Source organism: Pelodiscus sinensis, chromosome 6 (genome assembly GCF_049634645.1).
Source record: "Pelodiscus sinensis isolate JC-2024 chromosome 6, ASM4963464v1, whole genome shotgun sequence".
Classification (NCBI taxonomy): domain Eukaryota; kingdom Metazoa; phylum Chordata; order Testudines; family Trionychidae; genus Pelodiscus; species Pelodiscus sinensis.
The window spans coordinates 1,675,514-1,688,689 of record NC_134716.1 but is presented as its reverse complement, the minus strand read 5'-3'; the positions used below and the strand labels follow the sequence as shown (position 1 = coordinate 1,688,689).

Below are 13,176 nucleotides of genomic sequence, written 5' to 3'. Positions count from 1 at the left end.
TGGATGTCCTGGGCCAGAGAACCTAGGAGCCTAAGGGCAGGAGGGCCAGCCGGAGCAGGGCAACAGGGCCAGCAGATCACCTGCTAGCAGCACCCTGGATGCACAGGGCCAGAGACCGTGGCAGCCCTCCAAATGCATGGGGCCCAGAGCCTGGCAGCAGAAGCCGGAGCCTGTGCTGCCTAGGGAGCCAGCAGCAGTTGGGCAAGGCAGTGTGTCTGCAGGGACAGCCTAACAGCAGCAGGCGATGGGCTTGGGGACCGGTGGCAGAAGACTTCCCCTGGTCCGGCAAATTCTCCCGATGCTGCCAAACGAGGGAGGTCCAACCTGTAGTAATTAAGTGCTCCTTATCTTTCCCAGCACAGAAACTGCAATGTTATCTTTTCAATTAGTGTTACTGGCCACAACCTCTACCAGTTACATAGGGGCAGTGTCTACACTGGGCCACTTATTCCGGAAAAGCTGCTGATTTTCCGGAATAAGCTGCGAGCTGTCTACACTGGCCCTTGAATTTCCGGAAAAGCAACGATGCTCTACTGTACAAAATCAGCCGCTATTCCGGAAAAACTATTCTGTTTCCGCTCAGGCATAAGTCCTTATTCTGGAACACTGTTCCGGAAAAGGGCCAGTGTAGACAGCCCATTAGTCTTTTCCGGAAAAAAGCCCCGATTGCAAAAATGGCGATCGGGGCTCTTTTCCAGAAAAGCGCGTCTACACTGGCCACAGACGCTTTTCCGGAAAAGCAGCCTGCCAATGTAGACGCTCCTTTTCCGGAAAAACTGAAAACTGAATAGTATTCCGTTTTAAGCATTTCCGGAAATTCATGCCAGTGTAGACACAGCCAAGCAGTCTCCCCACCCCTCCATGGTACATTACACAATCTATAGGCTATTCCTTTAAAAAAAAAATTAAGAAACCTATGAAGGGGTTATTTAGACCATGGGCTAGTCTTCTAATTTAATGAGTCATGAAATTCAGAGTTCATTTCTGTTAGGTACAGACTGAACTTCTCTAGTCCAGCAGCATCTGTGGTCCAGCATGATTTTAGTTAGCCAGATGTCTACTTATGGGTGTGGCCAAGTGTCCCGCAGTACCAAAAAGTTTCTTTACAGCCACCAGGCCCGGCACTCAGTGTTCTGTGCTGTTATTTAGCTCTAATTTACCCCTAATGTCTTCTAAGAGCCCAGTAAGCAGTGGAAGTGTTGGTAAAGTTGCTAGACAATACTAACCACCCATGGTTCAGCAATTCTCTGGTTCGGCACCAGGCAGGCCCTGAGGTTGTTGGACTAGGGAGGGTCAACCTGTATTGTGCACTCATGCAAGAGAAAACCCTATTGCAAGGGTAGTCTATGTTTTGTCAAGATCCAAATATCTTGGTTAAGATACAAAGTTCTAACGCCAGAGAAAATAATTAAAAAGCAAGTAGTAAAAATGTGGCGTCATTCAAAAGTGTTTGGTGGTCCCAATTGTCCCACTGTTTGCCTATTCATTACCCCTGCTCTATTGTAATTATGTGTATATATATATATATATATATACACACACACACACACACACACACACACACACACACACACACACACACAAAGAGGAGGAATAGAGATTAAGTGTCAAGCTTAAATAAGAGTGCCTGACGTTTGTGCAATTAGCCCAAGCCACACAGCATTAAAAGCTCCTTTTAGCTTGTTTGGGTTAGTTTATGAGCACCGAAAGTTTACAAACTTTAGTAGAATAACTGCGAAGGTGATTATTAAGCAAGAATTAAATCAAACATTATGATTAATCAAGAGCTGAAACATAAAACCCTCTACATACAAACCTATCCATCTAGGAAAGAGATATTCCCAAGAAGACTGTTACAGAAACTCAACAGCCGGGTGAACACGGGTTATCTTCACATAGATACAGAAGCAAGCAAGATGTTTTGTAGTGTCATGCCACTGGTATGCTGACGACATACATCCCTTTTCACTGGACCCAAACAGAACATTGGATGAGAGCTAGCAGACTGAACCTCAACCTCAATAAGGCAGGCATGTAGGTAGCAGCAACTATAGATCTTGCATCTGTCATTTCCAATTCCTTCAATTGGGGAGGTTGGGGCAGAGTTTATTTTAAGAAAGTGAACAACTGGAACATGTGTGTGTCTCAGAAGCGGAAAAAACAAAACATTCAGTATGCTCAAAACTCAAAATATCTTTTTGCTATTTCAAAACCATTTCCCACTCCAAATGGGACAGTCAGCATGAATTTGACATGTCATGAAGAATGAAAAAAAATAAATGCTCAACGAAAGTTGTATGGTTACATTACGAGAGCACTAAAGGACCAACCAATATTTCACACCAGTTGAAAAATGTTTTCCACATTCAGGTAGCTCAAAGCAGCCAAAGAGATATATATTATGCTTTGTGCATGTGCACACACAAGACAGAAAGCATACTTCAGCACAAACATGCCATTTCAACCAGAAGATATCAATAGAGCAAATAAAAAGCAACTGAAAAATATGCACAGAATCACATTTCCATCTCATCTCTAACTGCAATCACAATAGTAAGCCACCAGCATGATGGGAAGAGAGTATAATTTGTAACTAAATGTTAAATATCACAAACCTTTTAAGACTAGCTCTTTAATATCTTGTATCCTCTCCTGTTATATACAGTCACTTCCTCCATCTGCACTACACCCCTTTTTTAGGTTGGGAAAAGTTCTTATTTAACTGATATTTTAATAATCAAAACTCTCTCCTTCTAGATTTCTTATTAATATTAGAAACCAAACAAGAAGCTATCTATAATTCTCATGCTTCAGATATTTTAAGAAAGAAGCGGAGATAGCAATGGTATCAGTTGAAACAAGATGTAATATGCCATCTTTCACATCAAACCATGAATTAAAAAGATTTTGCATGCACGAGGGCCTCATTTTGCCTAGACCTAGATAATCTTGTGGTTAACAAGTGGCAAGATTAAATATATAAAAAGGTAAGCAAATCTTTCTAAAAATTGAACCTGTTGGTTTTTTTTTTTTTAAACTGGGAGTTATATAATGTTCACAGACGTGCTTATTAGTAGTCATGTGAAAGCATTTCTTCCTGCTCCCTTTGGGTGACAAAACTATTTTTCACTTTAAGTGCAAGCAGAAAGTCAAGTGCAATATTTCTGCCTCTCCGCCTGCCCTAAAGCATAATATACATATAAACAAGAAAAACACAAAGGCTTCTGCTTATTTTCTATATGTAATGTAATGTTAACTGGAATAAATTAGTTGCAGTTCAAGCAGCAGATGCATTCTTCAGACAAACTATGCCCCAGTAATAAAACAGATATGAACACCAGAGTTTCAAATGTATTAAACTGCATACAGAGGAGAAAGTTTTACCATAGACACTCAAGAATGTAACCATAACTATCCATCCATAAGAAGGGTAACTGAATAGCTATCTGAACTCAGTCATTCAGAAACTGAGACTTTTTCAGTGTTGCTATGAGAGGGGACGAACCTGTGCCTCTTTTGGCTAGCTTTGTTTAAATGAAATACAGCGCAGCCTCAGTTAATGACTTGTAACCAATAATTTTGTTTTTCCCAACTTCTTTGAAGAAACTAATTTTCTAAACTAAAAAAAGGACAGAGGCTATTAAAAACTGCTACCTATGACACTAGGCTTGACACTCCTTTCACTTACACAGAAGTAAAGCAAGCATAAGTTCCACTAAAGTCTATGTTGACACACCATTGTAAAATGAGAATAGTCACACCCACTACCTTCACAATGCATTGCAATAGTTCCCTTGTTGACTGAAGCACGTAACAGTCTTTCATCAAGTGTAGCCAAGATCTGGGGGTAGGGGTGTACACCGTACAAAAACTGAGCAATACAAATATATTTATATATTCTGTAGCTTACCAGAGTTCATGTTTTAGCTAAAATAGCTAGTAATATTTAAGAGAGAATTTTTATACCATCCAAAATGGGCTGCCAGCACACACCACAACACTGTTCTGTACCCAGGGAGACTGCCTCTAATGTTTTAAAGGCTGATAGTTGAGTGACCTTGTAGTCTTACTGAAATCAATGGGAAGTGAGGTCACTCAGCATCTTGCTGAATTAGGCCTTCAGATAACTTGTTAAGCAATCTAAATTGATACTGCACAACAAAGATATATTTTTAAATTACGTACTTTCTCTCTCCCCCTTTCCAATATTAAATAGTAATACGTCCTACAGGAATAGAAAACACAGATTCTTCTTAAGTATGAAAGATTTCCCCTACTCTACCCCAGCAAATATTGCTTTCAGAGCATTGCTATTCCAATAATTGCACAAATAGTGTGGTTTGTGTCAATGTTTATCTACAGCTATTTGTCTTGCCATTTTAAAAAGAATGTTCTCTAAAATAGAGCCATCATGTTATCGGACTAAAGACATGATGAGCATAAGTCTGAAAGACATAAGTTTGTTAGCAGTTTCTGTTTTCTATAGAAAAGTAACAACCAAGGTTGCCAGGTGTCCGGTTTTTGCCCGGACAATTCGGTATTTTGGCCTTCCATCCGGTTAAAAAAAAAAAAACACAGAGAATACCGGACATGTAAAATGTCTGGTATTTTCTGTTTTCTTCGGACAGAAGGCCACCGTCGTCTGCGAGGGCGGGGGCAGCGAGGAGCTTGGTAATTTAAAGACCCCAGTGACCTTTTTTTCCCTTCAAAAGATGGCTGGCAGTGTCTGTGAGGAGGTTGGTAATTTAAAGACCCAGTGACCTTTTTTTCCCTTCAAAAGATGGCTGGCAGTGTCTGTGAGGAGCGTGGTAATTTAAAGGCACAGTGACCCCCCCCCCTTTTTTTTTTTGGCTCAACCAATTTTTCCCTGTCTGTTCGGGATTTTTTGTGAAGGTATCTGGCAACCCTAGCAGCAACAGCTAGTCCAAGCAACTGCCATCACCTGTCTTCCATACACCCTATAACCAATGTAACATGTTCCAACAAAACACAACATCTCTCTGACATGGTATACCATCTCTTCACAGTACCTTTTCCTGATTATCTGAACATATTTATATTCACCATGTATTAATAAATATTTAATTTGCTCAAGAAACTAAGCTAAGTCAAGATGATCCACAGGCGAATATTACCTGAAAACAATCAGCATAAAAACAAATGTACATATGAATGTGTACATTTTCCACAGTAATCCCATAAATCTTTCCCCCTAGGACCTAGGTTAAGGGCATTAACTTTCTTAAAAGTATACTAACTGCTTAAATCCTTGAAATGGGTAATTTCATAGAATGTGCTTAAATAAGAACCTGAAGCAGAAATTAAAGATTTAAGAAAAACAACCTACTTCCCAAGGTTTTTACTAAATAATACAGGGAACTCAAATTATAATTTATTATCCATACTAGAAAATTTCTACCCAAAGACTAGGCTGTACCACATGCCCTTGGTTTACAATTCTGAATAAATTCTCATCAAACTACATTCACCCCACCTAAAATACACTAGCCTTGAATATGAAAAGGTGTAAGATCAGATATTTATCTACCAAATCAAAGTACTGAATGTGCTTCATTTATTACTAAGGAGATATCCTTGCATCTTGCTCTACTTAAGAGAGTCATAAAGCTGTGAAGGGACCAATGTAACGTAAGTAAGAATCACATCTCTGAGCATGCAAGATTTAAGTATGACACTCCCCATAAAACCACTGTAACTGCTTTTCAATTCAAAAATAGAACCATACATACTGCATACAGATAACTGCTAAGGGCATTAAAAAAAAAATCACACACGACAATCTGAAATTTATTGGGAGTTTTCTGTATTTAAATTACAACTGTTTAGCATATACTGCATCAGGCAAAATGGCTATGAATTGCCAGAGCTTTCCACCGCATTTTAATACAAATGGTGACAGCACCCTTACAAGCAAGTCCATCCCATTGCACCCCTGCTGTTCTGCATATGTTTGAAAACAGGCACTGATCCTTTGATCAGCAGTTTCAATTCCTCCAGATTAAAACTTTTAGCAGCTGCTTACTTATCTGCCCCCCAAATAAGTATCTCCCACCACCTCTTATAATAATATTCTATGGTAAGGCTTTGACAGATCTGAGTCTTTAACATTATTAATTTGTAGTTTTAGAATTATTCCATCTAAAACTGAAATATAACATGGCTGAAAATTGCAAGCAGTGTTAATTGATTTTAGTGCAACTACCAGAAGTCATCCAAAAAGGTAGCTTTCCTAAGTAGAAACATTTCAAAGAAAAGTCACCTTTCAAATGCTTGGTATACCACTCACTGAAAGTCCATTATTCTTATATGTTATTGTTTTTCAGGTTCCCTCTTCTCCAGATACCACAATAACAAAAATAATTTTACAGATCAGATCTTACAAGAATTGAAGGTGAAAAGGATTTACATTTCCCTTTAAAACCACACCTCCTTACCAACTGACAACCATGTCTCTAGCTGTTCTCATCTTTTTCACTTACAAGATATGCCTACAGTGACAGGAGGTAAAGCACTTTCCTCTACTTCTGCCTGAAAGTGCCTCTTAAGATCAGGATCAATTTCCTGGATGAAAAGAAGAGTCAGCAGTTCAGCTCTATGTTTTCTGTTCCACTACCCGTTTATTAATTTGACAATCTTGAATAAAGCCCTTTGCATCTGTTGACATGTACATTTAATGGAAAAACACAGATGAGAAACCAAAAAATCCAATACTCCACTAAACATTTTAAGAGGGCAGTAATTGTCAGTGACAGATTCTGACTTGGTCTGTACTACGATTTCTTAATATTGAAATCTAAATATAAGTTCATAATACTGTTATTTCAATTCTTTGAGAACAGAAACTCTATTAAAGAGAAAACTAACTGATAATCACATTATTGAAAATAATAGTTAACAGAAAACCTTTATCAACTGTAAAACAAAACACAATTTTGACCCATATACTGTAAATGCTTCAGCATATGGTAGCAAAGCTAAGCACATGCATAAATGTTTGCAGAATTGTGGTCTTAAAGTGTATTTTTTTAAGACTAATGATAGAGGCTTTGATGGAAAACTGATTAAACAGACACATTTTTCAGAAGACCCAGTTTTAAATGGCCACATTTTTAAGTGTGTTAATACCCAGCAACTCCCTAAATAGGAGCTAATCTCTTTTGAAGAATCTGGCCTTAAGAGAGGTTATAAATACTATTTTTATACACAGGCCCTGCAAGCGTTCCTCAGTCCAACAATGAGGAACTGTAGTTTAAGTGAGTTTTTAAGCAAAAGGTTTGGGTTAATAAATAAATCCAGCCCCTCCTCTTCTCAGAGAAGGCTGAAGAAAAGGCATTCAGTCTAATTCAGTACTGGCACCAGGCTTTAAAGTTACTGTTACAAAGATTATGATGAACACTTCACCTATAAAGATTACATTTCTTCTCTGTAACCGTGACATATTTCAAATTGCAGAAAATATACAATTTCAAATTTTTCATTGTTAGCTTTACCATGCCAGTTGTTGAAAGTGTCAGGAAGTTAGGTGCACCTTTAAGAAAGCAAAATTTTTGGTTTACGTCAACAAGTATAATAGATTTAAAAAAAATAGAAATAGTTTCAAGTAAAACAGCTGCTCCCCAAACTTGCCAATTTTTGTACTTTACAAATATGTTTTTCCTATTAAATATAATTTCTATGCTTGTGTGGGCCTTTCATAGAGCAACAACAGGGAAACTGACGATATACAAGTAAAACAAAAACATATTTTTCAGTAATCTTAGGTTTTACCATTAGAAATAATAGGTAAAACAAACAAATAGAAGTACGATTTTAAGTTGATGTCTCTTCAGTACAAATTCCAATAATAAACTCCAACATAAATATATTCAGCTATTTATAAAATACTTATATAGCTCATTTTAAAGTAAAACTTGTACCAGTTCTGCAAATCACCTCCCCACTCTCTAAGGAAACAAACCACAAAACATCAGCATACATTAAAAAATGTATGTCCTAGGAGAGGACATACAGCTTTTAACCCCACTTTAAAAGATTTCTCATTCTTTGCTCTCATCCTATGCCTGTGACAGTTAGTGACTTAATAAAGATACAGTAAAATTCCTAGTGCTATACACAACTCTGAAGAGAGAAAACATCACAGACTCCAATCCTGTAACCATACACCTGCTTTAAACACCGAAGGGTCCCTCCTGAAGTCAAGGAAACCACTCACCTGCTTTAATGTTAAGTACATGCATTTGAATATTTGCAGGTTTGAGGTTGGGAATGTTGAGTTGCTGTTATTTGACTAATCGTGTAGTCGATACTGATGAATCAAGTAATCGATTTGTAAGGACCGCTCTCCAGGAGCCAGCTTGAGCTGGGACTGAGCAGTATTCTATGCTGGTTCCGGGAGCCATCTGTGCTGTGGCTCTGCATTTTAAATGTAGTAAGAGCCCAGCAGCTCTTACTACACTTAAAATGCAGAGGTGCAGCGTCCCAGACCAGAGTGAGCTGGGACTCCTCGGTCCCGGCTCACACTGAGTCTAACAGCCCCTGCTCACAGTGGCCATCCCTGGCCACGGGCTTCACTTCCTGCCCCTGTTTGCGATCTAAAGCAGCCCCTAGAGCAGCCCCTGTAGCCCAGGCTACTACGAATAGGGCGAGCCTCAACCCACCACAGGCAGAGGCTGCTTCGCAGGAGCCTCCCGTATCCATCCAGGCTGCCTCCGACAGAGGTAGCGGGAGGGGGGCCGGTGACACCACTGAGTTGGTGCTGGAGAGAATCAGCTTTTAAGCCGGCTCCTCCTAGCACTGGCTCCTGTTTATCGCCCCCCTTGCTACTTCTCACAGAGACCTGGGGAGGGGGAGAGAAGCGAGTAGGTGATACATCAGTCAGCTATTGGGTAGTCAACTACTCACTAACATCCCTATTTGATGCCTTAACATTTCAGCACCAAAATAAAGTTTAATGAAGCTGGCAAAAACTGTTCTTCACTGGGATAATGCCGTTCAGTCATTTGTAACAGAAAACAGACCTGGCTAAAAATAAATAATAAATAAATAAATAAATGAATGAATGAATAATGAGTCAGGCCCAATATAAAATGAAAATTAAGACGACATAATATTTCCAAAAGAAAAAGGGAATTTTCCAATTCCAACATAACAAAGATATACAAGAATGCACACATTTTTAGTTGGTATATTTATCAGAAATTAAGGAAAGATGAGTTAGCCTCTGTTTTGGATTAGACATGGCAATTCCTCTCCTATATATTTTCAAAACTAAACATCACTGCTTACTGACTGTCATTTTCTTCCCAAACTAAATACTGTACAAAAATCAGAATGGTATGATTTTCTGATGCCAAGACAAAAAGCTGTTGGGCAGCAAAAATTAAAGCAGTCACAAATTCTCATTAGTATTAAATAAGAGTATTTAACATGTACAGTTGCTCACAAAAGATACTAAGTCAGTTTTAATACTAATAGTCTTAATACTAAGAGTCAGTTTTGTGTCTTTCCCACAGTAGTCAGTGCTAGCCATGAACAACCATGTTTAATGGATACCCTATACTATAGCGTATTATTAACAAAGTTGTTCTGTCAAAGGATTCCGGGTCTGTATTTAACAAAATATTGTATGAAGGCATGGCCAATGTACAGATAAAGTACGGTCAAATAAGTTAAGAGACCTACTATAGGAAAAATGAAGAGAAAGCTCATCATATTAGTTACAAATGTGCACTCTCCACTTCAACTATAGTTACTGTACTATAGTGTATCTACCACAATAGTATAATTTATAATCATGCATCTGACACCAACAAAAAAAACCTGAAACCTCTCAAAGGAATAATTTTAAATGCTTGTATACTAACTTTTAGAATAGTCTATACAGCGTAGATTACTCCAACTGACTACATGCAACAAGAGAATTACACAGCATCATTTGGCAAACCATTCATTCATTCCAGCATCACAAATACTGGGAGTAAATATGCAAAGGAAAGACCTCAGTGGCAGTCTTGTAGATTTCACAGATCCACAATGAACTTGGCCAGTCTATTTCTCACTTTGATCAGCATAAATGTTTCAGCTGTTCTGAAAGCTACTTTAGTCAAAACTTGAATAAAATCACAACCAGCTTATTTACTTTGCTGTATTCATTCAAGATACTTCCTTTAAAGTCATTTCCCTAAGGCCCTGACCATCTCTTCTGTGCTGTTCCCACGTCATCCTGGGGACTTGTCACACAGACTAAAGCAATGAGGTGATGACACTGTGAGTGTCCATAAAAATCGGAGGGGGGGGGGGAAGAGACAGAAATGGGGCAGATTAGAAACAGGGAAACCCCCAATTTGCGGTGAGTAGGGGGCAGAAAAACACCTCCACGCATGTGTGTCTCCATCTCTCCACATGGAACTTCCCACGAGTAAGCAGAAAGCACGTTTAATGTCTGATATTATATATACACCCACCCACCACCACACAGAAAAGAGACATGTCATGTCCCGTATGGGGACAGATACACACAGAGTGAGTGCTTGGAAGAAGTAAGGCTGTACAACTCTACAGAAGTGTTACAGATTGTGTCAACTTTGGAAAAACAAAGAGGGCTGCTATCTCTATAATCTTTTATGGCCCACCCTGCACCACCAAACTCTTCAGTCTCCCTCATACCACCACCACCACCACCTCAAGTCCCAGCAACCTCTCCCTGTCCCTCAAGCATACTCCCATTTTTACCATCCCCCCGCACATCCCAAGCAAGGCCTCCCCCAATCTCTTTAGTCCCCTTGTGCCCTATCCAGCACCCACTCCCTCTACACCCCTTATCATTCCCCTCACATTCACTGTTACTCCTGCACACCCACTCCCCAGACCTCCCTCCCTTCTACCTCCTCAGCACACCCACTCCATCCTCCATGCATCCCACTCCTCATATACTCCCACCTACTCCCCATCACATCCCTGCTGCCACACATTCCCCCAGAACCTCAACTCCGCATCAGGAAACCCTCCCTCTACCTACACTGCCCACCCTCCCTTCCCCCAACAGCACCCACTCTCCCTCCCCTCAGGACACCCTCCCTTTCTCCCCCCCCAGCGCCCACTCCCCCCCTCAGGACACCCTCCCTTCCCCCTCAGGACACCCTCCATTTCCCCCCCCACGGCACCAACTCCCCCCCTCAGGACACCCTCCCTTCCCCCTCCCCCTCAGGACACCCTCCCTTCCCCCCCCCCCCCACGGCACCAACTCCCCCCCTCAGGACACCCTCCCTTCCCCCTCCCCCTCAGGACACCCTCCCTTTCCCCCCCCCCCACGGCACCAACTCCCCCCCTCAGGACACCCTCCCTTCCCCCTCAGGACACCCTCCCTTTCTCCCCCCACTCCCCCCCAAGACACCCTCCCTTTCTCCCCCCCCCACCGCCCACTCCCCCTCAGGACACCCTCCCTTTCTCCCCCCCCCACCGCCCACTCCCCCTCAGGACACCCTCCCTTTCTCCCCCCCCCACCGCCCACTCCCCCTCAGGACACCCTCCCTTTCTCCCCCCCCCCACCGCCCACTCCCCCTCAGGACACCCTCCCTTCCCCCCCCCCCCACCGCCCACTCCCCCTCAGGACACCCTCCCTTCCCCCCCCCCCACCGCCCACTCCCCCTCAGGACACCCTCCCTTCCCCCCCCCCCACCGCCCACTCCCCCTCAGGACACCCTCCCTTCCCCCCCCCCCACCGCCCACTCCCCCTCAGGACACCCTCCCTTCCCCCCCCCCCACCGCCCACTCCCCCTCAGGACACCCTCCCTTCCCCCTCCCCTCCCCTTCCCCTCCGGCCGCCCGTCCCCGTTACCTGGCGCGGGGGCGGCCCGGGGGTGCCCGAGGCCGGCGGGGCTGCCTCTGCCCTGGCTGCGGGCGCCCTGCTCCGGCAGGCCGGGCCCGTGGAGGGGCGGCGGCGGGAAGTGCGCGGCGGCGCCGCTCATGGCGAGGGCGAGGAAGCCGGAGCGGGAGCGGGCGCGGGTGCGGGGCGGCTCCAGCAGCAGGAAGGGGGCCGGCGGGGAGGCGGCGGCGGGGGCCGGCGGCAGCGCGGAGGGGAAGGCGGGCGGCGGGGCCGGCAGGAAGGGGGCGGCGGGCGGGGCCGCCGCTCTGCCGCTCAGCCCGGCTGCCGGGGCCGCCTCGCCGGCCTGGCCGGGGGGGTCCAGGCGCCCGGCGGCCCGCGGCTCCTCGGCGCCCCCCTGCTTGGCGGGGTCCCGCTCCCGCAGGCGGGCCGGGGGGAAGAGGCGGGCGTCGGGCGGCGCCGCGCGGGGCTGCGAGCTGGCGGCGATCGGCATCGGCGGGGCCGGGTGTCCCCGGGGGCGGGGGGCCGCCGGGGAAACTTACTTTGGGGGGGGGGGCTCGGCGCAAGGGCGCAGACAAAGGCGCCGCGGGGCCCGCTCCCTGCCCGCCGCCCTCCTGGCAGCGCCTCGCCCGGCTCCCAGCCGCCTTTGTGCGCGCCTCGGCCCGCCTCCCCGGCCTGGCTGGGGCGCCGCGCCCGGGCACGGCAAGAAGTTGCCGCCGCTTCAGCCGCCGCCCAGGGAAAGAAACTCTGCGCTGGCTCCGTCCCCCGGCGCTGCCCTGCCCCCGCCGCCCCGCATAAATTAGCCCGCGGAGCGCCCCGCTCGCTCGCAGCCAGCCCTGCGCCTTCCCACTTCCGTGCCCAGCCCGCCCGGAGCCTGCCAGCGAGGGGCAGAGCTTCCCCGGCCGGGCCAGGGGCTCCCCGCCGGCCCGCCCCGGCAAACCCGCAAACTTTTCTCCCCCCCCCTTGCTCGGCCTCCCCCGCCCTGGCAGCTCGGGACCCAGCCCGGCTCTGCTCCTTGCTGCGGCGGAGAGCCCTTTGCAGCGCCGTGCCCAGGCTTGCTGGCGCTCCCCCCACCCGCCCTGCTCCCGGGGGGCTCTGCCCCCAACCCAGAGCTCGCCGGGGCGCCCCGCCGCGCGGCTCTGGACACGCGGGGGCTCGGCGAGCGACAGTGGAGCAGGCGCGTGTGTGTGCTTGTTCCAGCCCCCCTCCTGCCACGAGCTGCTCTTTTATTAGGGGCTGTGGAGGGGCTGCGACCTGTCTGCACAGACCCTCCATGGATCTGCCTTTGGCGCCCCAGGGCGGACGGGCTCCCGGGACCCACGCTGCCCGCGGAG

The 13,176-nt window shown here is 45.6% G+C and overlaps 1 protein-coding gene across 2 annotated transcripts in view; it reads right to left on the bottom strand.

Moving 5' to 3' along the window:
* The window catches only part of RNF38 (ring finger protein 38), a 155,039-nt gene extending 142,277 nt beyond the window's left edge, over positions 1-12,762 (bottom strand). Inside the window, exon 1 of one of the 2 annotated variants that reach the window (XM_075931273.1) lies at positions 11,858-12,762. In XM_075931273.1, coding sequence (XP_075787388.1) covers positions 11,858-12,335 — 478 coding nt within the window. In that variant the 5' untranslated portion in view covers positions 12,336-12,762. The remainder of the gene's footprint in view (positions 1-11,857) is intronic. The other variant, XM_075931272.1, reaches the window with a different exon arrangement.
* Between the last annotated feature and the right edge of the window lie 414 nt (positions 12,763-13,176).